This window comes from Pelodiscus sinensis, chromosome 11, assembly GCF_052426305.1.
Source record: "Pelodiscus sinensis isolate ZL-2025 chromosome 11, ASM5242630v1, whole genome shotgun sequence".
Taxonomy (NCBI): domain Eukaryota; kingdom Metazoa; phylum Chordata; order Testudines; family Trionychidae; genus Pelodiscus; species Pelodiscus sinensis.
Genome location: NC_143062.1, coordinates 12,231,516 through 12,258,538, shown reverse-complemented (window position 1 = coordinate 12,258,538; position 27,023 = coordinate 12,231,516). Strand labels below are relative to the sequence as shown.

General features: G+C 43.8%; 2 protein-coding genes and 1 long non-coding RNA gene across 11 annotated transcripts in view; 2 read left to right on the top strand and 1 right to left on the bottom strand.

Annotated features, from left to right (window-relative positions):
* Window positions 1-6,912, top strand: part of PFKFB4 (6-phosphofructo-2-kinase/fructose-2,6-biphosphatase 4) — a 102,135-nt gene extending 95,223 nt beyond the window's left edge. For all 5 annotated transcript variants that reach the window (XM_089781078.1, XM_075939361.2, XM_075939360.2 and 2 more), the window contains one exon: window positions 4,144-6,912. In XM_089781078.1, coding sequence (XP_089637204.1) covers window positions 4,144-4,203 — 60 coding nt within the window. In that variant the 3' untranslated portion in view covers window positions 4,204-6,912. The remainder of the gene's footprint in view (window positions 1-4,143) is intronic.
* Window positions 6,913-10,607: 3,695 nt separating this feature from the next.
* On the top strand, window positions 10,608-23,776 carry LOC149523783 (uncharacterized). The gene is made up of 3 exons (XR_016350416.1): window positions 10,608-11,155; window positions 12,507-12,565; window positions 23,175-23,776. It is a non-coding gene; the product is annotated as an uncharacterized LOC149523783 (long non-coding RNA).
* The window catches only part of PRKCD (protein kinase C delta), a 127,966-nt gene continuing 116,441 nt past the window's right edge, over window positions 15,499-27,023 (bottom strand). For all 5 annotated transcript variants that reach the window (XM_075939352.2, XM_075939350.2, XM_075939351.2 and 2 more), the window contains 5 exons: window positions 23,770-23,832; window positions 20,821-20,959; window positions 17,720-17,908; window positions 17,432-17,560; window positions 15,499-16,010 (listed from right to left, as the gene is read on the bottom strand). In XM_075939352.2, the coding sequence (XP_075795467.2) occupies window positions 15,852-16,010; window positions 17,432-17,560; window positions 17,720-17,908; window positions 20,821-20,959; window positions 23,770-23,832 (679 nt within the window). In that variant the 3' untranslated portion in view covers window positions 15,499-15,851. The remainder of the gene's footprint in view (window positions 16,011-17,431; window positions 17,561-17,719; window positions 17,909-20,820; window positions 20,960-23,769; window positions 23,833-27,023) is intronic.

Sequence of the window (27,023 nt, the reverse complement as noted above, 5' to 3'; positions counted from 1 at the left end):
TGCACAAGTTATTCTCAAAAATATGGAGAGAGAGAGAGAGAGAACAGCCACCACCACCATTGCTCCTTGTTGCCATTCAGGGCTTGGCTTGCTAAAAGCCAAATATCCATAGGTGGGTGTTGATTCCAAATCCCTTATAGTCTTTCCCAAAACAGGACCGTGACTCAACTCCAGCATTTGGCCTCTGCTGGCTTGTTGCATAAAAGATTATTGCCCCAAGAAAAAGGAGTGTCTGAAAAGATCATAAGTGCTCTCTTCAACTCTTGGAACCCTGTTGATCAGAGTTCCCTCTAAGGTGTGGGCACACATGAAAAATTTGAGTTCCACTCACTTCCTTAGCAGAGTAGCAGCCACAGTTCCAGCTGCTCCTAGGGGCAGGGTCATGTGGCGGGTGGCTGCCCTGCCCCAGGAACAGCTGGGTCACATCCTGGAAGTTGGAGGCTGGCCCGTGGTACTAAAAATAGCATCATGGCCCCAACTGTCCTATCAGCTGCCACACAGCCATAGCTGCTCCCACAGGTGGGGCCGCATGCTGGGTGGCTGCCCCATGTTCCGGGACTGTGGCTGGGGCTATGGTGTAGCTGTTCCTGTGCCACAGCAGGGGTGCTAAAAATAGCACCATGGCCCTACCCCAGTGCAGCTATCACATTTCCCAGCCATCACATGGGAGTTCCACGCTGTAGCAGGTCTGCTGGGGAGAGTCCCTGGTGGCAGAGGGGGTCAGCTTGGTGGGGGCGATGATCTGGTGGCTAGGGGCTGCTCTGGCAGCCCAGGCTGCCTGGTGGGGGGGCACCCCCTGTGCTGCAGCTGGAGCCAGGCTGCGGTGAGTCTGTGCACATGACATTAATATTGGTGCACAAGGCACAACTCACTCCACTCATGAATGGAAAGTCTGAGAGGGAACACTACTCTTGATCCCATGAAGAGTTTGAAAGACATCCTGAATTTGCTGCGTGCCCAGAGAAAATTCAGCTTTGGGTGTAATCAGAATGACCTCTTGCATATCCTCTGGAGGGATTCTATGAGGGCTGAGTCTGTGGCAGTGCAGGCTTCCAGGTTTGGTTTCAGAGTGGGGTTTCCATAATTCTCTCTCAAGGCTCAAATCTCCTGCAAGATACATTCTCTTAGCCTGGAATTTTAACCTAGTTTTAATAACATTATTGGAACCAGTTCCTTGAGCCTGTTGGCACATCCCTGATTATTCTGTCAACTCTTCAGGGCCTGCTTGCTTGCTTACTGTTTCAGCAAGGAGAGTCGGTGAGCTAACAGTCGTAACTTACCTCTCTCTTGCAGTTGTCTTCCAGCTTTATGATGGTTTCCCAAACTGAAACACCCTCCAGTAACAGGCCTGTCACCCAGTTTTATTGAAGTGAAAAGTGGTTCTGTTCTGGTTTTTCTGTTGGGTAGAGGAACAGTTTCACGGCCTGGAGGTCAAAAGGCCTGCAATGACTCATCAGTCTTCCCGCATTTAGTCTTAAGAAACCTTAGCTGTGTGTGTAAATAAAGATCTCAGGCCCGAACGCAGGAATTTCTGTGGGGGGCTCTTTTTTGTTAATGTGGACTGCAAAGGGTGTGAATCCCTCTCCCCCCACCCAAATAAGTTTGCTCTGGCCGCAGGAAGACAGGAGCAACATGCTGCCAAAGCCTCCCCACCCCACGCTCTGGCTGGCCTGGGGAAGGCTGGGACTGATTTCCCCTCCTACCTCTCTCAGGAGCGAGCCCCAGCCCTGGCCTTGCTCCTAGGAGAGGGGGGAGAAATCAGCCCCAGCCTTCCCCCTAGTGGCCGGAGCATGGGGGAGGAAGGCTTGAGCAGATCATGCTTACTGGAGAACCATGGGGGGTGGGTTTGCACCCTTCACCCCCACCCCCTACTTAGAGGCCTGGATCTCCATATTTATCCAAGGCTCTACATGCTGATTTGAAAGAAATTGAATGAATTAAAATAGAGAGGATTATCAGAAGAAAAAGCGAGGGCACCCTCAAGTGAAGAAAAATTGCAGGCTTTTTTCTACATATGATTTTCATAAGCAAGAGCTGGATTTCTGTTACAGAAATAGGGTTAAGGAAAAATGGATTTCTCTGTTTTTCAGTTACTTTTCTTTGTTTGCTTTTGACTGCACTTGATATGTAGTCAGTTTTGCTGTTTCCTCTGTGTATAAATCAGTGTATGTTGTCTTATTAATGTAGGTTTTTCCAGATCAACAAGAATATTTTTAAAGGCAAATATGAGAATAAAACCACAAAAATGAACTAGCACTTATGGTTGTGGGGCATATTGGCACGGGTAGAACCTTGAAACATGTTTAAACTTATTTTTGAAGCTAAAGTTGTTTCCAGTGACTTTATAGCATCCCATTGAATATGATAAAACCCTGAGTTGCTTGCAACTAATCATCCCAAAATAATGTTTTTAACTCACTTCTTAAATTTTTACTAAATCAAGTCATTGCCTGGTTTCTGCTGTAGAAGAGGAACTTGAGAAACTTACTAAAATGACCGGCTCTCATTATTTAATTTTTGTACTGAAGTAGCTTTGCCCCTTTATAGTGCTTCAGACCAATACAGAATCAGAAAAGAAATTCAGATTCTTTTGAGGCTACATAGAATGGTTAGGGGAGGGAGCGTTCTGGGGAAATTTTTGCAGTTCATGAAAACCTGAGGTGCAGCAATAAAAGCAAATTCTGAGAGAATTTGCAGGAAAGGCAGCTTGCAGTGTTGATAGTAAAAGAACAGTTTTGTGGTGAAAGCACAGAACTGGGAGACGGTCTGTGGCAACATCAGGAATAGATTCTGTATCTCAAGCTGGCTTTGCATCAGGCCCATTATCAACAGGAGATTTTCTTGTAATACCAATGGTCTTTGCAGCTGGGGTTTCCTCTTGTTGCTAAACAGGAACTGTGCTAGAAAGAAAGTGCTGTGCGTTCTGCAACACCCTTCTTCCCCAAGATCTGTAGACTCATTACTTCTCCGTTAATGTTTGTATGGTTTCTGAGTGAGTGAAACTAGTCTGTGATATACAGGAGGCCCCCAACTTGCAACTGCCCAACACCTCCCGCCCCTCCCCCCCGCACTGACAACCATTTTTGTAAGTGCGTAAGGGGCCGGAAACCCCTGACTTATGTCCTCAGCCCGCATGTACAATGGTGCACGGCGCCTATTGTAAATGAGGGTTCGAGTAACAATGCCCCTGACTTGCGATGCTTCCCGTGGAACCAATCGTGTTGCAAGTTGGGGGCCTCCTGTAGAAACTTCAGCTGCCATACAAGCTGGTTTGGGGTGGTATTGAGGTCAGATGGTAGAAAAGGTGGTTTTAAAATTACATCTAATGGCACCTATTCCTGTAACATGCATGCTAGACACCCTATGCCCTAACAGTAATTATGTGTGTGAAGGGAGGGGAGAATAGACCCTTCAGTTTTATTTACATTTTGCTTGTTCAAATAAACTTCAGGGTAAGTCTTTTGCTTCATTTTGAGGGACCAGAAAAGATAGTCAATGAAAAACACTTTCTCTAAGGCTGCAGAAATCAACAAAAATGAATTCTCCCCACTTCAGTCTGCTACTAGTTAATAAAACTTGAAATATGAGCAGTTAGTGTTTTGGGGACCTGATTCATGTTTGCCTTTTAGTCACGTAGGGCCTAATGCCCAGGGCTCTGTGACAGCTACTGCTCAGTACACAGGCCGCCTCATTTTCCTATGCAGTCTTTGCAAGCTGGTATCTTAGATTATGCTCGTACAAGGGGTACAGTTCCCACTAAACTGACATAGAACACAGTGCGGATAAGGAACCACATTTTAAAGATAAACTTAATAGGACTATATGAGAGTGTTTTAACAGCTGGCATAATCGACTTCCTAACTGATGCAGCAAAGAAGACCTGTGATCTGATAGTAGAGAGTTGGCTTTGTAGAGAACTTAATAGCTGGCATGAAGTTTTAATCATGGTTTCCAAGCTCTGGCTGGTGTAGGCTGAGCCTTATGTCTCATTTCAAATCTTCTGAGGAAAATGAGCATTCAAGGTGCTGTGTAAGAAAAGAAAGTTCCATCTCTTACCCTTTGTGATGTAGGCTTTTGCTCAGTCTGACGCATCAAAGCAGGGAGAAACTTTGCTTAAATCTCCTTTCTGTCTTTGGCTTACAGAATGTAGATGTAGATCGCTCGAGAGAGGAAGCCTTGAGGACAGTACCTAATCACCTATAACTCCCGTGGACCATGACAACATCCCCTGCCTGCTAGAGAAGCACTAAGGAAATACCTCAGGTACATGAGACTGGAGAAGACATCCAAGGAGATCAAGCAATGTCAAATGCACACACTTCCCCTCTCTGTAAGGCTTTTAGAATGTGCTTCAATGACTTGTGGGAAAATCCATGTTTCTGGAGGATTTTTAATGCTGCAAGATGAAATGTGCAAGTCTGGAAATATTTATGGGAAACCCAGTGAAGTTGCTTATAATTTTCCTTCTGTGAATATGCAGTTTTTCAACTGTTTTATTCTTCATCTGTGGATCATGCAAGATTAATTGCTCTTGTCAGCTTACTGTCAAGTTTTAACTGAACTTTTTACTTGTTTCAGTAGTGGCTTTTCTAAGAGTACCTCTTATTTTTACTGTGAATGCCTGCCTAGAATGAGATGACTTTTTTTAGTATGTATATATTCTTTTGAATATAATGTGAAATTCTGCATTTAATGCATTGGAAGCTCCATTTGATGTAAAACCACTTGATATGGGAGGCCCCAACGCAGTTTCTCAAGTACCCCTTTTTTCTTTCATCCTCCATCTGTGTTTTAGCATAGTTCAGGGGTTGCAAAGCACCCATGTGTGTGTATTTGGAAGTGGGGTTACTTTCCCCTTTGCCTAAAAATCTACTTGATATTATATTGACAGGGGGCTTTGCTATCACAGCAAGTTCCTTTATATTCTCTGTGCAAAATGGTATTTTTGTACCATTGTACCCTGTTGATTGTTATGGAAGGATGGTTTTAAGTACAGATAGCTGGCTTGTTAACAGTCCAAATTACTCTAGATAGCAATTATTAAAGGGTAAGATGGCAGATACCTTTCAGAATATCTCTACTGCCCAGGTTAAGCAAACTTTCCAGGAGAGGATACAACTTCCACATTCAGGGTGAAATATACTCCCATGTATTGGGCTCTCAAAAGATCCAATACATTTTACCCTAAAAATGTTTATCTATGAAGGAGCATTAAATCAATAGGGGAGAATGTTAAAATAGGATTTTAGCCTCCTGAGATTTGTATAAATACAAAAACCCTTGAGCGAATTTGGAAATTGATTTTTTTTTTTTTAAAGAATGTCATCTCTGTATTTTGATTTTAAAATCTTTACACTTCAGTGAAATTGCAAGTGCATTTATGTCTGATGCTAAAAAGTGGTAGAATTTTCTATGCATGTCAAGGCCATACACTACCTTCTTCATTGTCTCAAGCCATTATATAGTGTCCATGTTGTGTTGGAGATAGAATTTAGCTGGCAATACAATAGGTATCTCCTAATAGTTAATGAAATTAAGAAAGCTGCCCATGAGTTATCAGAGTATCTCTTTGATAACTGTATTATCTGGGTGGTTAATCCAACCCTGGTATTTATCTGTTAATACATTTTAGTTGAATCTGTCTTGAGAATTGGGTTCTGCCAAGGTAGCTTTGCAGGCAAGGGCTAAATGGTACGGTTTTAAGCAGGGTTGGGGACACCAATATAATGCACTGCGGCTGTGATTTGTTTTCTTAAGGTAATCTTAGCAATATAGTCAATGTACTGGAAGTAAGCCATATTGCTAGAGTTCATTTCAGAAAATTAATGCCTTGGATATCAAAACCACTTGCTTAGAACCTTAGCATCAAAAGCTTTTTGTCTGTAATCCATACAACCAGTAATATGCATTGAAAAGTATATAATTTATTATATCTATTAATAGTTACTGTCTAAAGTTAGAGCACAAAGCACTACTAAGACATTTGTTGGTGCACAGCAAAATAAACCCTAAAGATGTTTGTGTTGAAGAGGGAAGAGATGCTGGAAGGCAGATTCCCTTCTGACCACCTATTAGTTAATAAATCAGAAAAACAGCCCTATCCTTTAACTTGTCCTGTTTCCTCTGGACCTGGGCCACACAACATTAGGGGTTATTTATGTTTAATGATGGTAAATTGAGGAAACTTAGCTTTTATCCATAGTTATCTAAGAGCAAATTCCCAAGTATTTTTTCTTAATGTGCTTTGAAAAGCAGAGGTTTACCAAAATAGCATTTGGACTACTATAGTTTTGAGCCTGTTCTCTGTGTGTTTTTGGTCTCAGAACTTTCAGAGGTGCTGTTAAATTCTATATGGCTAAATGTTTTATGTATAGTAGATATTTTTATAGACTGCTTTTAAATATACAGTGATCAGAGCAGTTTCTCATTTGCAAGATGGCTGCATAGTAAAAAAATCATTGTGTAAAAGTATGAATAAATTGTATGTCAGTATTTAAAAATAAAAAGGAGAATCTGTAGCTGCCAATTCTGTTTTAATTTACAAATAATGTCATTGACTGCATCTGACCTGCCGAATTAGTAAAACACAAAAAGACTAGAATGTAAAAATAAGTAAATGATCACCTCCATCTCTCCTGTTAAAAAAATAATAATAGTGAGCTCTGGAAATACATTGTACAAGAATTGCTCATTACTATCTAAAAACTGTACACGTTCCCTTTGGTTTCACAAAAGTGAGTCATTATTCAGAGGGGTTAATTACTAAACATGGCTTACTATGTTTGTGTTACAGTTCTTAGATGATTTAAACTAACCTTTCTGACGTGGCTAGCTTTCAGCTTAATCTTCTAGGCAAAATGAATCTTATGTGACCTTTGAGCAAAGTAATAAAGATCAAATGCGAAAACTCAAGATGTTTGTGTTTCTTTCCTGGTCCCCTTAGACCAACTATGCTACAGGAGCATGAAGAGTTGTGTAATATCTCCTCAGGTCAACACGCTTTATGGGTTTGTCCACGTTGGAAGGCTGTGAAATACATTTCAGATGCATGAGAGTAAAGATGAGGAAGGATTAAGTTCTTCTTTGAGGAGTGTCCCTCTGGGTGCTCCACTCCAGGAATCTAAGCACTCCTCTAGTCAGAGATTTGTGGTAGTGCTGCACTCAGTAGGCTGTGCATGTGAAGCAGATGACTCGAACCATTCCAAGCAGCAGTCGTGCATGCGCAGCCACCTGTCCCCTCAGTGCCTTCTCTGTCACCTTTGGCTTTGGGTGGAACAAGAGAAGTGCCCTCAGAAAACTTTTCAGTCCCTCTTTTTGCCTACAGTTACCCTTTTTATTATTTTGCCGCCTTTTCTCCTCACCCATTTTGGCGGTCATTGGCTGGCCTCATGGCCATGCCTGGATCCCCAAGCTTTAAGCATTGGTTAACCAGCAGGTTCTTATGTATGCTCAGTTTCTACTCAGACTCAACCTGGTTACCCTTGCTACTACAGTCCGTGCATTGGACAGGTGAGATTGGCTATCGACCCTCGAACTCTAGGACTTACCAACTTGCGACTGCTAGTTAAGGAAACTGCTTCTATCTCTTCACTCGACTGGGCCTGCAACTCAACCCTCAAAAATGCAACTTAACAGCTTGAATTTATAGGCACCCATCTCCACTATACCATGGGATCAGTAATCTTGCTTCAACACTCTGACGAATCTCATTCTGTAATACAAAGTAGTTCTCAAACAACTGCCAAACATGTGGTAGATGCCATGTTTGTCCAATATGCTTGACTCCTTGAGACCCCGCTAGACTTGTCTCTGAACTGTACTCTCCACAAACAAAGGCTATCCATGCCTTTCAGAATCAGACATCCTTGACTTGATGGACAAACCCAGACAATGTCTATACCAAAATCCTTTCAAATGCAGCCCTCCATCTTTAACAATAACTACAGATGCCTCACTCATGAGGTGGGGAGCCCAGTTCTCACAACACTTTGTTCAGGGTGAATGGTTACCCACAGAGTCTACGCTGCATATCAACCTCCTGGAGCTGCGAGTGGTCTGCAATGCATGCCATCACTTCCTGCTGCACATCCGCAGCAAGATCGTTCAGATTCTCATGGACAACCTTAGATGGTGTTTTAGATTGCCTGGGTCCGGTCCATATGATGAAGACATCATCTGCATTCCCTACAACACAGAAGACCTCATAGTAGCCTATTTACTGGGCACAACGTGACCTGGTTTCCTTACCTCAGTTGCATTATCACCAAACCGCCATGGTCCTTGCCTCTGGTACCTTGCCTCCTCACGCGGGATGCGGGTCATCTCTACCATCCACACATTCAGATACTGCAGCTCAAGGCAAGGCTGTTCTCTGGCTAATGCCTGCTCTATTGAAGTCCCGGAGGTTCTGCTCAACAGCCGTCAACCATCTACACAGATAACCTACACGCATAAGTGGTAGCATTTCTGTACATGGTGTCAAATCTGTCATGTTTCCTCATGAATAGTTCCACTCCCCACGATCCTGGACTAGATGCTGTCCCTTAAGCTCTCAGGCCTCTCCCTCAGCTCTCTCCGAGACCGTCTTTCTGCAATAGCCACCATCCACACCACTATTGATGGGTTTAGTATATTTGTTCACCCAATCATGAAATGATTTCTCGGGGGTATATACAGAACTACTGACCTACCTCACATCCGAGAGCCTATACAGAACTCCTGACCTACCTCACATCCGAGAGCCTATCCAGAACTCCTGACCTACCCCACATCCGGGAGCCTACCCCCATGTGGGGCCTCAACCTAGTCATCTGCACCCTCATGGGCAAACCCTGTGAGCCCTTTGCCACTTGCTCGCTTTTGCACTTGTCTATGAAACTTGCATTTTAGTTGCAATCACTTCAGCTAGAGGAGTGGGGAAATTGGGAGCCCTCATAGTAATCCCATGTCCATGTACAAAGAAAGTACATGACATTCTTCAAGTAGCTTTGTCCACACTCAAAATTAATACTAAAGTAGCCTCCTGTTTCTACTTTAACTGACCCATATACATACTTGTATTTTCCCCCTAAACTGCATGCAGACAATAGGGAAACAGCCTTGAATAGGGATGTTAAATATCAGTTAGTCGACTATTCTATAGTCCCTGGGGACGAGGCTGTTGCCCTGTGCTGCTGCCTCTGATAAAGAGGCAGCAGCGTGGGGTGGCAGCAGCTCCTGTCTAGGGGGTGTGTCTGAGCTCCTAGAACTGGTGCAAGCAGGAACTGAGCCAGACTGCCTGCATGCCTGGCTCCCAATATGTTTTAAATGAAGAGCCACAGTGGGGTAAGTCCCGGACCCGGCGCGAGCCAGGACTGAGTCAGGTTGCTGGCCAGCCTGCTGTTAAATTCACTGGCAAGGGAGAGGGGAGGGAAAATGCATGTAGTCTATAGCATTAACCTATAAGCTTTTGCTTATCGGTTAATCGACTATACCAGTGTTTCCCAATTTTATTTGGCCATGGAACTCTTTTCAGCTTTTCAGAATTTCAAGGAACCCCTAGGTTTATCAAGCCAAAAAAAAAAAAAAAAAAAAGGGGAACCCAGCAATGCATGAAAATCACATTCCTTCCCCAAGACCCCATCCTCTCTTCCCCTCCTCTCCATCACTTGCTATTCCCAGCCCTTATACATTCTCACTGGGTTGAGACAGGAGGTGCGGGCTCTGGGGTGGGAATGAGGGATTTGGGTGTGGGAAGTGGTGAGAAGTGCAAGCTCTGGGAGAGAATGTGGATGCAGGAGAAGGGGATGCTGGCTCGGGGAGGAGGCTCCAGGCTGGGGACTGTTGGGCTCAGGTGGAAGGTTGAGGTGCCGAGCAAGTCACGGGCTTGTGGATGTGAGGGTGCAGGAGTTGGGTTGGATAAGTGAGGGACTCAAGGTAAGGAGACTGTGAGTATGATGGACTCAGGACACAGATTTGCAGTGTGTGTAAGGTGGAGGAATGTTGTGGCAGAAGACTTATTTGCAGTGTGGAGGGGATGCAGGAGTTTGGGGATGTAAGAGGCTCAGGACGGGGGTTCCAGTGTATGATAGGCTCAGGTTTGGGGTCAGGTGGTGCAGGAGTGTTATGATGCTGCAATGAAATGGGGATTTGGCCCCAATTGGGGGCTTGTTGGCCTGGCTTCATTTTTTAAATAAAATATTATTAAAACTCAAAAGGTTTTAGCATTGTCTTTATATGTGAGAGGGGTGAGGAACCTGTTTTGAGTCAAAGGTCACTGACCTGCAGAAAAGTCACACAAGTGAGATGGAAAAAAAAATCCACGCCACATGCCCAAGCCTCACTAATGTGATCCCAACTGTGCTGGTGCAGGCTGGGCACAGGGTAGTGGGTGCTGGGGCTGGGGAGAGGGTGCTGCTGGGTGGCAGGATGCTTGCATAGGTGGCAGGGTGCTGGAGCAGGATGCTGGGGTCAGGGACATGGTCCTGCTGGGCACGGTGGTGGGTGGGTGGGTGCTGCGTTGGGTGGCAGACTGCTGGGACTCGGGACAGGGTGGTGCGGGGTGCTGGGGTGAGTGGCAGGGTGCTGGGGCCAGGGCCAAGGTTCTGGGGTAGGTGGCAGGGTGCTGGGACTGGTGACAGGGTGGTGCTGGGGCTGGGACAGGGTGCTGGGGATAGTGCTGGTTGGGGCAAGGGACAGGGTACTTGTGGGGGGTCTGGGCAGGGGACAGGGGCAGCCAGGATCAGTACCTGGCAATCCTGCAGCACCTCTGGGTCCTGGGAAGTGTATGACTGCACTTCCCCTCCCCAAACAGCTGGCATGCATGTTGCCTGAGTGGCAGGGGCTCTTGCACTCCAGCAACTTAGCTTAAATGACTGCTGCTTGGAGCAGCTGGTACAGGAACCCACAAGGGGAGAGGCTCCTTGAAGTAGAAGAGATTGCTTGCCTGAGTGGTAACTGAGGTTCTTCTGAGATGGTTGCTCCCTATCGGTGCTTCCCCCCTCTCCTCCCTCCTCACTTTGGAGTATACTTGTCAATCCTCTGTGGCAGAGAAGGAACTGAGGGGGTGGTTGCATGGCTGCCCTGCCTGCACAGCCTACTGAGGGTCCTGTTACGACAAATCTCCGATGAGGCACAGAAGGGCAACCATCTTGAAGAACCTCAGTTACTGCATAAGGTGAGTCACTTTCTCTTCACTTCATTATCACCTACTTCATGGAGGTGAGGGACACGGGCTATCTTACTTGTAGTGTGTGGCAGAAGCTGAGATTTGCTCAGGTTGGCAAAAATCTTTTGCAGCTGCAAAGAAGCAGCCATAGTTTAGATTTAAAATAGAAGAGCTTATCAACATACACATGAAATTATGATTGTAAAGTGATGCTTTCTAAATTTCAATGAAAATTAACTGCTTTTGTCATTTTAAATGTTTAGAATTTATGACCTTCTAAAATATAATTTTGATTCCTTTTTTTCCTTAAAAAAAAAAAAAAAAAAAAAAAGATTAATTTTCATCTACCTGATAATCATCAGTACCAGTAGCTGCAAATTAGTAAGTAAAAGGTTGTTCTGCTATAGCGTTTGGATTTAAATGGTCCATTTGTGCAAGTATAAGTAAGCTAGATGTAACAGTGTCAGTAATGCTTTTTCTATTTATGTTGCGGTATATGAGAATGCAAACCCAGCCGTCATTAATCTAGACTAGGGGTTCTCAGACGTGTTCATATCGGGAACCACAACTTACTGTGTTGTAGACAGCCTTGCCAGGCACACGGCCTTTTTGGAAAATGTTGATTGCTAGTAGCTTTAGTTCCCCTTAGTGTGATGACTTATCTACCACAGCAATTGCGATACCCTCTTCCTCCTCAAATGTAGCACCATGGTTTATTAAAAGTAACTCATTTCCAGTTGCCTTTTTTTCTAAACGGCCTTAAAACGGCTCTTTGCAGTGAATTGTATGGCCACTTTTAGCAGCAGCTGGAACTAAGCCCTTGTGGCCAGTCCAGACCAGTTTGGATAGACTATAGCTGTAATCTGCTGTCTTCCACAAGGTGGCTCTCTCGCACAATGGTTACAGGGTTTGTATTTAATTGTTGGCTAATGGTAGTGATCAAATACTTAGTTCCATTTATCAGTGGGGAATTAGACTGTCACTTGAACAGCAGTACAGAAAATATTTGTAATGTCTAAAATCTGAAATGTGTATTGTGTTGATGCCGATAAAAATTGCAGTGTGTGTCCGGTTACTCATTGGAGGATATATTAACTCTTCCTACATGTTAAGTAAGCCTCTTGATGGACACCGATTAGCTGAGTCAGGAACTCCCAGTAAATCATTTCAGCATCCCCTACCAGCTAGAGGGATGTGCAAGCTTTGTAAAATTCCTTCTTTCTTTGGTTAAAGCAGATACACATTTTCCCTTCTTGAAGTCCTGGTCTCAAAAAGACATCTGAGTGTGTTGAGAGCCTGATTTGAAACTATATTTGTAATTACTTGTAATCTTGGAGTAATCTCTGCCATTCTATTGCAGAAGGATGAAGCATCCTTAGGCACAACAATCTCAAATGTAAAGGACAAGAGTGTAGCCAGGTAAGTCAGACCTAAGCCTTCTTAGTTCTGGTGACGTCTCCCCCTTCCCCTTTCAGCCATTGGTTGGCATCTCTGGTTAGGTTACCTTTGCTTGAAACCACAAACTGTGTGTTAATATTTATTTTTTGTTCTGCCTATGCTGAGAGTTTGCAATTAGGCAGCTGATTTTGGGGCAGATCCCCAGTGTGTAGGGACCCTTTTATCTGAAACAAAATGCCAAACTGGGTCTGCCTGTATAAACCTGAACTTACTATGAGAACACTGATGCTTCAGCTGGAGGTCCCAGCTTTATAAAGTAATGCTGCTTTTCTAAAACACAAAACCAAGAAAGTGATATGATTGAATCTACAATTTAAAAAGCCAGAGCAGTCTTCCTGACCGAGGTTTCATCTGCCTGAGGCTTACGGCATGTCTGCACTTTGAGCTAGAGATGTGAATTCCAGTTTGCGGAGACATACCCAGGCTAGAGGGCTCAAAACTACGCACCAAGCGTGTATCTGTTTCAGCTGCTACATCTGTACTGGGGGCAGCTAGCTCTCCTGCTGCTGTGGCTACATTCTTCTTAGCTTGATCAACACGAGTGCGGGTGTGTCTCCTTGAGCCATCATGTACACATCCAGGTGAAACCTCCTGTGCTATGAAGTATTCTATCAAAATTATGTTTGTCAAATTAACCAGTGTAGGTTTCGTGGTTAGTTCTTTGTGTCTGCTTACCCACTGATTTGCAAAATTAAATCTTTCTGCACTGGATTTGCCAGCGATAGCAAGGTTTTATTGTAGTTCAATGAACTATACTAACCTTCTGCCAAATATTCCATGTTTGAGCATCACACTTAGTAGAAAGTTCTTCTGAAACTAACTGGCCTTGTCTTAGCATAGATCTGTGGTTTATTTCAGTACCTCAGGAAGGATTTCAGTAGGATGTTCTCATGCTCAGAAACAACAGCTCCTAATTCTAAATTCTTAAAGAACCCCCTCAATTTTTTAGTGTACCTTGGATAAAGAAATCCCAAGAAGGAATTAATTCTCTTCTGATCTCAACATTGTAGCTTCTAGCCGTTTAAATTGTATATGCAGGGTACACTTGATTGTTGAGTTAATGAGCAATTCTGATTTATGAAATTTAAAAAATCCTCTTCTCCCCAGAAGCTAAATAAACATTAAACGTAATGGACCCTAGGATAGCAAATATTCTGAAGCAGCTACACTTAATGGTTGTGACACCCACACCCACACACCCACCCACCCACCACCTGTGTGTTGTCTTGCTGTGTAGCACCATTTGCTAGCCCACTGCCAGTTACATAGTTGTGGAATTTTCTGACCAGTTAGCAATTTAGGGCCCTATTTTATGCAGTAAACTTGTAGAACAGCAGCACTTCAGTATCATTTTTTATCTATCTATTAGTTTAAGGTGCTCAGTTGAAGTGTAAGACTAATTCCATAGTGCCAGATGGATATTTAATGTTGGTTCTGAGCCAAATAGAGATTATACTTTGAGTAAGTCAACTCTCTGTACTTGGAAGTAGGCTTGTGTAATGTAAGTGGTTTAACCTGTCCTAGATGGAATTATTTTTCTCCCTTTCAGGTACAGATGGTGTTGAACAGTATAAAGTTCACAGGTGGCTATAAGCTATTAAGTGGAAGCAGGATTTTGTTTTAGCAAGAGTTACACTGAAAAGACATGGGCTACGTCTAGACTGGCATGATTTTCCGCAAATGCTTTTAACAGAAAAGTTTTCCATTAAAAGCATTTGTGAAAAAGAGCGTCTAGATTGGCACGGACGCTTTTCCACAAAAGCGCTTTTTGCGGAAAAGCATCCGTGCCAATCTAGACATGCTTTTGTGCAAAAAAGCCCCGATCGCCATTTTCGCAATCGGGGCTTTTTTTGCGCAAAACAAATCTGAGCTGTCTACACTGGACCTTTTGCGCAAAAGGACTTTTGCCCGAACGGGAGCAGTATATTATTTTTGCAAGAAGCACTGATTTCTTACATGAGATCGTCAGTGTTCTTGCGGAAATTCAAGCGGCCAGTGTAGATAGCTGGCAAGTTTTTCTGCAAAAGCAAGTGCTTTTGCGGAAAAACTTGCCAGTCTAGACGCAGCCATGGGGTTCATAGAGTCTATTGTGAAAACTGGTGGCAGTTCAGTGGAAATGTTCTCTCTGTGACAGGTCCGGTAAGTGGATTATATTCCATATAATCGCTGAACCAGGTCATTTTTGTAAGAGGCAGTGATCTTTTTGCTCCCATGTATTAGTAAATGCATTTAATACATTATAGCAGTGGAAACTTGTCTTTCAGCCTCTAAAAATTTACTCCTAGGAAGTGGGCTGTTGCCAGATACTTGGGCCAGAACATCTGATGCTTATGTTTGCCAAGGATAAATATTTAGAGTAACCAGTGAAGCATAGCACATGGAAAAAATGTCACACAGTGAATTGAGACTAATTTCTTTTTTCATAATATAACCCCATCCCTTTAAGCTACATTGCAGGTGGAAGATTGTAACTATTACATTAGTGGCTGGAGGAGAGAAATCAGTTAAGTTTAGCAGTACTTAGTCATTCTTGTGTGTCAAAAACTAAAGAGACGCTGAGGCTAAACTTAAGAGAATAGTCACAAATAGCAGCCACAGATGGCCAACACATTTGTTAGCTGTGGCATGAAACTATTTAGCCTAGAACAATCTGGAGTCACCGCACTTATGAGAGGTCTTAAAATATTAGTTTGTAATGATGCAAAGTTGTTTGGTCAGAATGAGCAAACAGGCAAGTCTCTGACACTAAGAGAGAAACTAGTCCTGGGTGGAGTATCCTTTCAAGTCATTGCTTTTTAGATGAGGAAAGTTTCTATAATCTCAATTTCCCTTTAACAGTAGCGTGCAAGTAAATGAGTGTCATTTTGGAGGGGAAAAAATGGCTAAAGTCAAAGTTTAATATAACTTCAAATTATTTTATTGAAGATGGATAAAAGGTTCAACCATAGTTTAAAAAAGACACTGTTCTCTAATGTCTTGTTTCCAGAGCAAAATATACAGCATATATATAATTATATTCAAGTAACCAAACACAAAATTTACATTTTCCCAATTAATACACACATGATTTTTAATACCTTAAGCCTAACCATGCAAAAGACCACTGCCAGTGAATCAGCAGTAAGAAATAATTCACGCTACTGTATATTATTTTGAAGGAAAGGTATCAGGACAATATTGCTGGACCACATGTCACTTAGCATTTGGAAGCCTCTGTTCACAATGTTTAATTCCGAATGTTCAGAGACTATTTATCCAGGATCTGTTCAAACTTAGGGTTAATAAAAGAGAATCCAGCAAATGCAGACTGATCCATAGACTCAATCAAGTTTTTGTCACTGTAAGATAACCGGGCCTTCTCACTCAGAAACTCTCGGTCAAAGTTGTTGTAGTCACTTGCTGATTTCTGTTAAAGAAAGAGGGTAGAAATAGTTAGGCTGCAATGCTCTTGGATGTAGAAAGCCTCTGTCCTAACCCTTGTTCTCGCTCAGCAGCCCAGCTTCACAGGCAACTAACCAGCATGGAGCTGACTGACTTGGGGGAAGAGGGCTGATGAATCCCCTGTGAACCTGGACTGCCATGCAGCTTAGAGGGAACGCTGGTCCTAATCATGGAATATAAGTGATAAAATCACAGGGGCCTGGGTTACAAGGCTCCCCATGCTTTCCTCAGAGAACTTAACTATTAAACAGTGCATGTGAAGAAGAGAAACCCTTCCTTCCCCCTAGGGACTGAGTTGATCTGAGGTGGTGTGGAGCAGATAGGTACTTTTCTTTCCAAGATTAGGGATGGAAAAGAGATTGCCTCATTGGTTACTGTTTCATTATGGGAAAGCAGCATCTGGTGCTAAATGAAGTGCTTTACATGTGCTTCTGGAAGATTCCTAATCCAGGTGCAAATGACTGTATGCCAAGACGGATTATAGTGGAAGTTCTCTTGAAACAGATATTCAGACTTGTAATCTTCATTCAGATGGTTTGGTTTGAATGGTGGTAGTTCTCAGTGATTACATATACCGTCTTTTAGTGAATATACCCCACGGTTTTTGCTTTTGAGTTAAAAAATCTTGTATACTCACGCACGAGCATAACCCGCGGGGTATATAAGGCTGTGCTGGGGGTATATCTATGGTGCGGGGAAGGATGGGGGGGAATTCGCCAGCTACTCACTGCCCGGTTCCTGCGCAGCCACCAGCTTCCAGGCCGGGGAGCGCTCGCTGCCCGGTTCCTGTACAGCCAGATGAGCGCCCCTTCCTACGACTGCAGAGGAACCAGGCGGTGAGATGGTGTGTTAAAAATTTTTGTATGCCCCGCACCCGAGTATACCCCGCGGGGGGGTTTGTAAAAACGAATATAACCCACGGGTTATATTTGCTAAATTACGGTAAATTGCATGCTATTTGAAAGTTTCATCTCACGCAGTAGGAGTCGATTGATCACAAGATTATTAATAAATCCTACACTATGCTTGATAACATGTAAGAATAGGATGCTCTTCAATGGAAAAAGCTACAGCTAGTCCAACTCTTTCACTGAAGAATTCTTGCATCCAATTGTAGTTCATTTCCCCCAAATTAGCTTTAACTAATGAATGGTTCACATTCCTTTCCCCCTGTTGGAAATTGTCCAGCTTTTCTGACACACTGTTTCTTCAACAATCATCTTTACTAGTGGTATCCTCATAAGCAAGTACTGTCAGACAGTTAGGCTAAAGTACCACTGGTCTCTAGCTTCAGGAATGAGAATTGGGAAAATCAGAATGACAATAAGTGCTCTCTGGCTTTTACAGTAAATATGAAGCATCTGGCTGTGTCGGAAGGATACGTACCACTTTGGGTTTGAATGGAGGCTCTACCTCCTTCTTCTCTAGTGCAGTCCAGTTGATCGTTTTGAAGAAAGAGTGCTCCTTGATGTTCCCAGTAATTCCTAGTCTCTTCGTTGGGTCCCTTTCAAAGAGCTACGAAACACAACATGTATAAGAGAGAGCTCTGATTCCTTACATCTCCTCAGTGGGAAAGGGAACATGGGGCTGTAAGCTAGATCTGGGGGTATCACAACATGAGTGGAATTGAGTCACCCACTGCCACCTACCACCTGTGTCATGGCCAACATCTACCTTCTCTAATATATCTTTTGATTCCTTGGTAATCCACCGGGGGTAGTGAGGTGTGTCCATGCGGATTGACTCAAACAACTCATCCTCATCGTCACCATGGAAAGGAGACTGTCCAATAAGCATCTCATATAGCAAGACTCCAAATGACCACCAGTCCACCGAAAACGTGTACTTCAAGCCCTGAAGGATCTGTTGTCATGACAGGACGTGGACGAGAGAGAGAAACAAATTCTTACAAGGAAATGCTACTTCCAGAAGCTCACTGACCCAGGTCTTTCAAAAATAACTTTTCCGTCAAGTCTAAAAGTCTCACTTTAAAAAGTTAAATCAGGCTCCATAGCACATCATAAGTTCTTTAATCATGACCAGTGTTCTGTTTATCTGATTAAGTAGTTGCAGTGTCTCTTCCTCACAATGACAGGTGTGCCAGGCACTTCCTCTGCTGATGTCAGGGTGCCCCTCCCCCCACCCTGTATCCCATCTCCACAGAGCAGGGGTGGGAGAGAGTTTGCTGGCTGCTTTTGGGAGGGGTGCAGGGCCACCGGAGGGGTGAGTCTGCTTTCCCCCCCTAGACCACCACCCGGCAGCCACCTGTGATAAGCAGTGTTCAGCTAGAGCCCACATTCTGAACCATGGCCCCAGTCCTGCCCCCAACCTCCCTCCCAGAGCCTGCACCCCCTCCTGCACCTCAACTCCATGCCCCAGGCTCAGCTCAGAGCCCATCCCCCACTCCAAATCCTTTAGCCCAAGATCAGAGCCTGTATCCCCTTTCCCTGCATCCCAAAGTGAGTGAGGCAGGGAGGGGGAATGAAGTGATCCGTGGCGGGAAGGAGGCGGGGCAAGGGCATTTGGGTTTGAAGTAGATGCTGGATTGCACTTAAATTCAAAAAGTGATCTCATGCGTAAGAAGGTTGGAGACCCCTGAACTGGATAAATGTGTTTCTTTGATCACAATCTATTATCTGAAATCTAGTTACAGCTAATATCTATTGGTTAGCTCAGTCGGGACTGTATTAGAGATGAGTTTTTAAAAGCCCCTAGGTAACTTAAGAGCACAAGCCCTCTTGTATTTCAGTTGGATTTATGCTAAGTCACTTGATTTGAGGGTGGTCTACTAAAATGCATCTGTCACCTACACACTATCTGTGTGTGTGGTGCACTGTCCCATCGAGTGGCACTTGGACCACTTACAGAGAGAGAGAATGAGTTTGCTCTACAATCTGCACTGAGTGCCAGCTGGCTTTTAGCTCAAGCAGGAGAGGCTCATGTACTAAGCTCCAGAGGTCCCAGGTTTGATTCCAACTGTCAGCATTACAGACACAACCTAGTTTCACTTTGAATTTCACAATGCAGGAGAAGGAAAAATGACCAGCTTTGAATTTTGACCAAGTTAATGTTTTAAATAAAGAATATGATTATGCCAATAGTGTTGTAGTGGTGTCTCTGCAATCCTGACTCGTTAAATGTCAGGACAAGCCAAGATCTACACCACCCCTTTCTTTTTTTTTTTTCAATCCTTCTGTTGGAATTTTTTTTTCTGACACTTGGCTCATCTGGACTGGGCCAAATGTCAGAAACCCCCCTTTTTTTGGAAGCCCCCTTGTTCCTCATGGAACAAGGAATACAGGAGCTGCCAGAAGAGCATGTCTGCCAGAAAAACTCCTGCAGTCTAGCCTCACTGGGTTGAGACAGGAGATACAGGCACTGGGGGGTGAATGAGGGATTTAGATGTGGGAAAGAGTGAGAGGTGCAAGCTCGGGGAAGGAATTTGAATGCAGGAGGATGTGGAGAACGGGATGCTGGCTCAGGGAGGGGGCTCCAGGCTGAGGGGGAGTCCCGGACTGTGCCCGCTCCAGCAGCACACGCCTTGCTCTTTCACTCCCCACAGACCAGCGGTTTAGGTATTGTGCCAGCTGTTGGGGGCAGGGAGGAAGAGCAGCCCACACGCTTCTAGGACCTGGCTGCAGCTGCAGAACTCCCCACCACCCTACCTCCATTGTTCCTGGAGGTAGCATGAGTGCAAAGTTCATCTTGGGTATGGAGGCAGCGAGGGGGGGCCCCTGAAAGCCTTGTGATCAACTGGTTGGCCCCCCAGGATCGACCAGTCGATCGCGATCGACGGGTTGGTGACCACGGTTCTAAGGTGTCCAGTGAAAGCCTGTGTCACAATAGCACTGAAAAACCTATGTAAGCAGTTGTGTGTGTATATACCGATAATTACATTCTTGGGATCTGTGACTAGTGATTGGTCCCCACAAGGATAAAAAGCAGGGTTTTTTCAGGCACTATAAATTAAGTAGCATACGGACCTCCATTTCCTGTCTGAGCTCAATGCTAAGGAAGGATTGTGAAATCTTCCAAGTGGAAAACAGGACAAAGTTAACTAGCACTTCATAATAAGGGCAATGAACCATTTGGGGTAAAGTGTGGAACACTGAGTATATGATCCTCGTTCACTGCAGCTATGAAGGCAAGGTGATAGGAGGCTTGTTCTTATGAGACATGGTCTTAGTCCCACTGCTTGAAAATGCTGAGGAAAGAACTTGTAGGAACTAGGGGAAAGCCTTGTTAAGTTTTAGTCTGGGAGACACTTGACTGCCCAGCAGATGGCATGTGCCTACCATTGCCTGTAGAGAGAGTGGGAAGTCTGCAAGGGTAATGATTTTTAGGAGCTGATCCACAGCAGACACGGACCAGACCCCCCCCCTCACATGAAGGGCAGGCAAGTGTCAAGGTCCCTCACAATCAAGGAGACACACCTGTGTTCTTTGGGCACTAGGGCATTTTTCAGATTTAAATCTATCCAGTTAGTGAACTGATATTTCAAAAAAAAAAAAAAAACGATGCATGCGTTAGTTCTGCAGGTACTCGTAAGGCTGCAGTAGTTTTAGGGCAGTGTCTGGACTAATTTTCTAACTGGAGTACTATCGTTCAGGAATAAATATTTTTAGAATGCTAATTTAAGTACAATTCAGCCATTTCCCCTTACTCTGTGAAAGGAAGGATAATTATCTGTTGGTGTGCGCCAAAGGAGGCTTTCTAAGCAAATTCCCCAGAGCACAACTTTGCTCTTCGAAGCACTTGACTGGGTCTGTGCTTACCTCAGGGGCTATGTAATCTGGGGTACCACAGAAAGTGCTTGCCCTGTTCTCTCCAACCACATTTTCTTTGCACATCCCGAAGTCAGCGATTTTGATGTGACCTTCTTTATCAAGCATCACATTGTCCAGTTTGAGGTCTCTAGATGGGAACGGGAAAAAAATCCCCCAAATCAGTACACTGCTTTGTTGAAAACAAGTAACCGACCTTTCCTGGCAGTAATGAGTAACTATCTCTCACCCAGTTAACACTTTCAGCAAATAAGAGAAGTTTTCTCATTTACATTTCTGGAACTGTAGCAAATCGGTTTCTGTTGAAATCTCAACGGGCTGAAAATGTGAATCTAAGAGACAATTTTGTTGTGCTCCCCTCTTCTTCCCACATTGACAATACCTGCGTAGTAAGCGCGGTGAAAGGGAAGTTTTTGCAAGCTTAAACACAGGAGCCATGGCTAGGTGCTGCATTCCTATCCTTGCTTGCATCTTTTAGAATAAGTTCTCCCCTTTCCCTGAAAGCGCATGGCTAGTTACCCTCGTGTTCACCTACCCTTACCACCTGTACCTTTTGCCACTGTGATGATATCCCCTAGAAGGAAACAGACGTGTGTTCAGGACAATCACTCCTGGTCCCCATTTTCAGGGGTGGTCGAAGGGAAGACGTTAAGTAATTCTGTACCAAGGGTTTCATTCTAGATCTAAGTCCCCCCCTAAGCTGTGCAGCTTTCTATTAAGGCCCGGGCAGAGGCTCAGGGCTGCACTGGGGAGAAATCTCTGGCCCCACTATGGAGCTGCTGGGATGGCCAATGTAGAGATGCTTGCCCTAGGCTGGAACTGCCACAGCTCTGGGAAGGGGCCCTTCCTTGCTGTCCCCAGCAGTGAGCCACCTACATAACCCTGAATCCCAACCTTGAGCCTCGTCCCACGCTCCCCCCAATGTGAATTTTTTTTTTTGCGCACGCCTGTTCAGGGATGGAAGCCATAGAGGGAACGCTGTCCTAGATACTCACAATTTGCAAGAACTAAACCCCTGAAAACAGCTGCCTTTTACAAATGGCTCTCGACTGTTTTGCAAGCGTTCCTGCCAGCGCCTCAGACTTTTTCCCTTCAAGCTATGAGGGCTTTGGGACAGCAGTGTGCACCCGCCACCAAGTGCCCCCATGAGAAGCTACTGCCATGGGGCAGACACTTGCACCCTGATTAAGGGAAACATCCCAGCTCTTCCCTACCCATGTTGCAAAGATGGCATTTGTCCTGAACAAAACTAATTTCTAATTTCTTGTACTAGTATCCTCTGTGGAAATCCTTAGGTGCCAATGAACCACAGCCCAGACTTGCTGCTTCTCCTCAATTTGGATTCTACCCCTCTGTTTTGCAGCAAGTGCAAGAGTTTTTGAAAGTTGCTTGGTGATTGGGGAACCCAGTTCCTTCTGCAAGCTGAATTCTTTTCTTCAGTTGTTTTCTTTCAGGGGTAAAAATTGTTCCAATTACCCTGCCCATTGCTGCATGCAAGTGGTAGTTCATATTCTACTTGCCCAGAGTCATTTGTATTCAGTTGTGTTTTTGGAAGTTTGGCACCAACAGAATGAGATTTCATCCAAAGGTCAATCAAGTTGCACAGTCAGCTGAGACAAGATGCTAAGGCTGCGCCATTAATCCTCTCTCCAAGATTTGCCATCATGCCTGCCCCAGTAGATTTTAGTGGTTGACACAAACAGAAACGTCACCCTCATGTATAGGATTGTTTACTCCATGAAAATCAAATAACCTTTCAAAATTCACCTGGAACATGTTCATTCCAGCATCGCAACCATTTGCAAACATTTAAAGTTTCTATTGATTTTTAGGGCTTGTCTACATGGGAAAATTACAGAACTCCCTTGCAAATGGAGGCACATCCTCTAGTTTCCACCATTTGTTTGCTGGTAGATGTCCTCATGTAGGTAAATGAGGACAGTTAAACAAGAGATTTTCATTTGTCGTGTGGTTCCACTTGTGTCTTCTAAGCCAAATGTACATTAGAGCCTGTATAAAGATGCAGTGTGGGCTGCCTTTAGCAGCTCTATCCACCACCCACTTTCAGAAATTTGCTTGTAGCTGGATGTACACCAGAGGTGCACCCCAAATATTGACAGGAAAGATGTGGAACACCTGCCTCTCTAAGAAGAGAGGGCCTATCCCATCTGTTTCACACAAGGGCTAGTGTTACCAGAACTACGGAATTGCAGGACTGCAGCCAGCACCAAAGCATAGAGTTAGTGGTCTTTGTCCTAGGCACACTACTAACCATGTACATATATGCTGAGCCAGGGTAACTTAAATCTTAACTTCTGCCACCTCTGACTTTTATGTTTCAATAGGGAAAAGAACGGACAATGTTTGAGCGCAAGAACAACCAGCGATGGCATGACGCTATATTTACCCAACTGCACTAGAGATCGGAATGTGCCCTGCCAGGTCTAAACAGTGGGAAGCATTTCCATCTCTGCAAGCGCATTTCCGATTTGGAGTTACAGCCCAGGAAACAATGTGTCTCTCCTAATTTCCTACAGAAGGCAGCACCATAGAGTTTTAGCTTTTGTGCTTTTCACACAATCATCGGCAGGAATAAACACAGCCTCAGGGAACCTCTAAATCTCCATTACCACTAACCTACAGTCAAACTGTTTCAGTCTGAACACGGCGCTTGTCAATAACTAATGTGAAACAAAGACACGTCTGTGTAACACAATATTTCATTATTCTTATTGCAAAGGGGAAAACACAAGAGACGACCTATAACTGTTCTCAGGTATATACTGAATTGCATTTTAAAGCCCTTGGAATAAAATCAAATGTTTAATAAAGAATTGCTCCTTGTATGTGTCCTACTTGTAAATTATTTGCAGACTCCATTAATACAGCACAAGAAATATACCAACTCATAAAGGCCCCGTATTTGAGGCACTCACTCACCTATAAATAATGCCTTTGCTGTGAAGAAACTGTAAGCCACACACTATTTCAGCTCCATAAAACCTGAAATAAGAGCAACAACATTTCAAACTGGCTTGCTTAATTAAATGACATTTTTCTACATAGTGAATGCAACCCAGAAAGGTGTTTGTTTATTAGAGACTAATAGTATTGCAAGTTTACAAAATTGTTAGTTGTTTGGGGGGAAAATCCCATATACTTAGATGTTGCATCATTAACCCGTATTGCTTACAATATGGACATAATGCAGTGTTGAATACTACTACTTGTGAGTTATGGTATGTAGTAAGACTGCAGGTAAAATTAATCTCTCATATCCTTACTCTGCCATATCTTTCCAACGAGCGTGGCTTGGCAGTTTACAGTATCACTTTGATGCCTCTCCTGACAGCTACAAGGGATTAGTTTTGTTTAACACTCCTGTTGAGTTCTATACACAGCTCCAAGCATTCAAGGAGACAGCAGCTTTCTTTTCTTGATGCTTTGCTACCTCTACGGAACATTCTCCCAAATCTAATCTTTACTCTCCCTTTATACACTTGGGCTACGTCTACACTGGCACCCTGTTCCAGAAATGCTTAAAACGGAACAGTTTTCCGTTATAAGTATTTCCGGAAAAAGCATGTCTACATTGGCAGGATGCTTTTCCGGAAAAGCACTTTTTCTGGAAAAGCGTCCGTGGCCAATGTAGACTTGCTTTTCCGGAAAAAAGCCCCGATGGTCATTTTTGCGATCGGGGTTTTTTTGCGGAAAAGACTACTATGCTGTCTACACTGGCCCTTTTCTGGAACAGTTTTTCCGGAAAAGGACTTTTGCCTGAATGGGAGCAGCATAGTTTTTCCGGAAAAACACTGACAATTTTACAGTAGATTGTCATTGCTTTTCCGGAAAAGCAAGCAGCCAGTGTAGACAGCTGGCAAGTTATTCCGGAAAAGCAGCTACTTTTCCGGAATAAGTGGCCTAGTGTAGACACAGCCATGGGCTGTGTCTAAACTGGCGAGTTTTTCCGGAAAATCAGCCGCTTTTCCGGAAAAACTTGCCAGCTGTCTACACTGGCCACTTGAATTTCCACAAAAGCACTGACTTCCTACTGTAAGAAATCAGTGCTTTTTGCGGAAATACTATGCTGCTCCCGTTCGGGCAAAAGTCCCTTTTGCGCAAAACTTTTGCGCAAAAAGGCCAGTGTAGACAGCTGACATTTGTTTTGCACAAAAAAGCCCCGATTGCAAAAATGGCGATCGGAGCTTTTTTGCACAAAAGCGCATTTAGATTGGCCACGGACGCTTTTCCAGAAAAAGTGCTTTTGCGGAAGAGTGTCCGTGCCAATCTAGACACTCTTTTCCAAAAATGCTTTTAATGGAAAAGTTTTCCGTTAAAAGCATTTCTGAAAAATCATGCCAATCTAGACGTAGCCTTGCAGAGAGCTGCACAGCTGAGCTTCAAAAGGCAACAGTAACGGGTCAGACTACTAGGAATCTCACAGGATCATCTTAAAATGGATAGAATTCTTCGTGTCTAGAGAACATTACATCCCATCTTTTAATAGTAAACCTGACCATAGAAAAGTCAGAGACACAAAGGTAGAGCTGATCACACCTGAACACCTTCCTTCAGCATTCACCAAAGTTTACACTGAAAATCAGACGTAAGACGTTACACTACAGGCTGTGGTTTAACAGAGGTTGGTCTAACCGTAGGCTGTTCGGTGATTCCAGAGCGTGTTCTAATGCAAGTGGCCTCCTTGTAAAGATTGTTGGGAGGGATCACTGCTGTTTAGGGGAATTGGAGTCCAATCAAACTCTGCTCCGAGCACGGCTCTCTGCATCCAGACAGGAGGGAGCTGTTCCTTGCTGCCTATACGACCCTTCTGTGACAGAACCTAAACTGGGATTTTCCCGTCTGACATGGCATATTTGAAGGGGGAGGAAGGAAGTAAAGGGAACCCTTCAAATCTCCCATATCACCACCCATTTGTGAAGAGCTACACTGAAAAATGTTAAAACCCAAATGCCAGCTCGTTCCCATTCCCGGAACAAGATGCATTTGGTAAACAATCCAGAACGCCTGAAAAACATAATGTGGAGAGAGAAACTCTCCAAGTCCCCCACACTAACCTACAGTTCAAGTAAAAGTAATCTGAGAAGCTTTTTTACTGAAAGCAATACCAGAGACATGACTGGATAGCTGGCCCTCTCCTATAGCGCATGAGAGTGGATGCTGCAAGGTGGGGATTCATTTTAGACATGTTAACATTTTTCCACACTAAATTTAATGAAGACAACAAAAGGCTAGTTAGGGATGTAAGCGACTCGTTGGCCAGTCGACTACCTGAGAAGCATATGCTGTCCTGGCAGCTCTTAATACATTTAATAAGCAGAGGCTGAATCCCGGCTTGCACCCAGTCCCCCTGCTATGCCTTCCGGCTCTTAATACATTTAAAAGGCAAAGATGGACCAGGGTTAGCACCCAAGCTCATGAGCTAACCCTGCTGCAGCTCTGCAGTTTCCCCCCTTATTGACTAATCAAGTAGTCAATGGAAGTGCTTTTAAAAACTATTTCACAGAAGGCATCTTATAGCTACCAAATCCTGCTGTCTGAAGTTGAATTCCTTCTAATCACATGATTAGTTGCTCAATGTGTCCATAAATAATCCATAATCCTTACTACTAAACTTTGAACAAGTTCATTTTTTGTGATTTGTTTTATTGCTACTCTCAGCTAAGAGAAGAGGAAGCGGATCAGTCATTTTTTGCCAAACATTCAGAAAACTAATTATTTTGATAGTGTTTAAATAAAGAATAAGTATATAGTGTACTTTGATGTACCAGCCAGTTAACAAGGTGGTTTTATTCTGCTAATTTTTGGACCTTGAGAAAATAAATGAAGCTTGCACTTTAAATTTGGTTTGGACTACGAGGTAAACTATGGGAAAGTGACATCTCTTTTCACTCCAAATGAGGACAAGAAGTTGAAATTTGTTGTCAATTTTCAGAACAGGAGGTGGTTTTTTTTAATTGAATTGATTCTAAATGAACCATTGCAGGTCTGTTCAACACAACAATATTCATTTTTATGTTGAACCAACCTGAAAAGAAAACGTTTCATTTTGATTTTCCCAATGGAAATGCTTGAAGGGTTGGCAGAAAACATTTGGATTCTGATCTGCAAAATAAGTAGAGCGTCTCTGTGTACAATATCAAGACACCCTAATTTGCTGATGGTTACTCATTTTT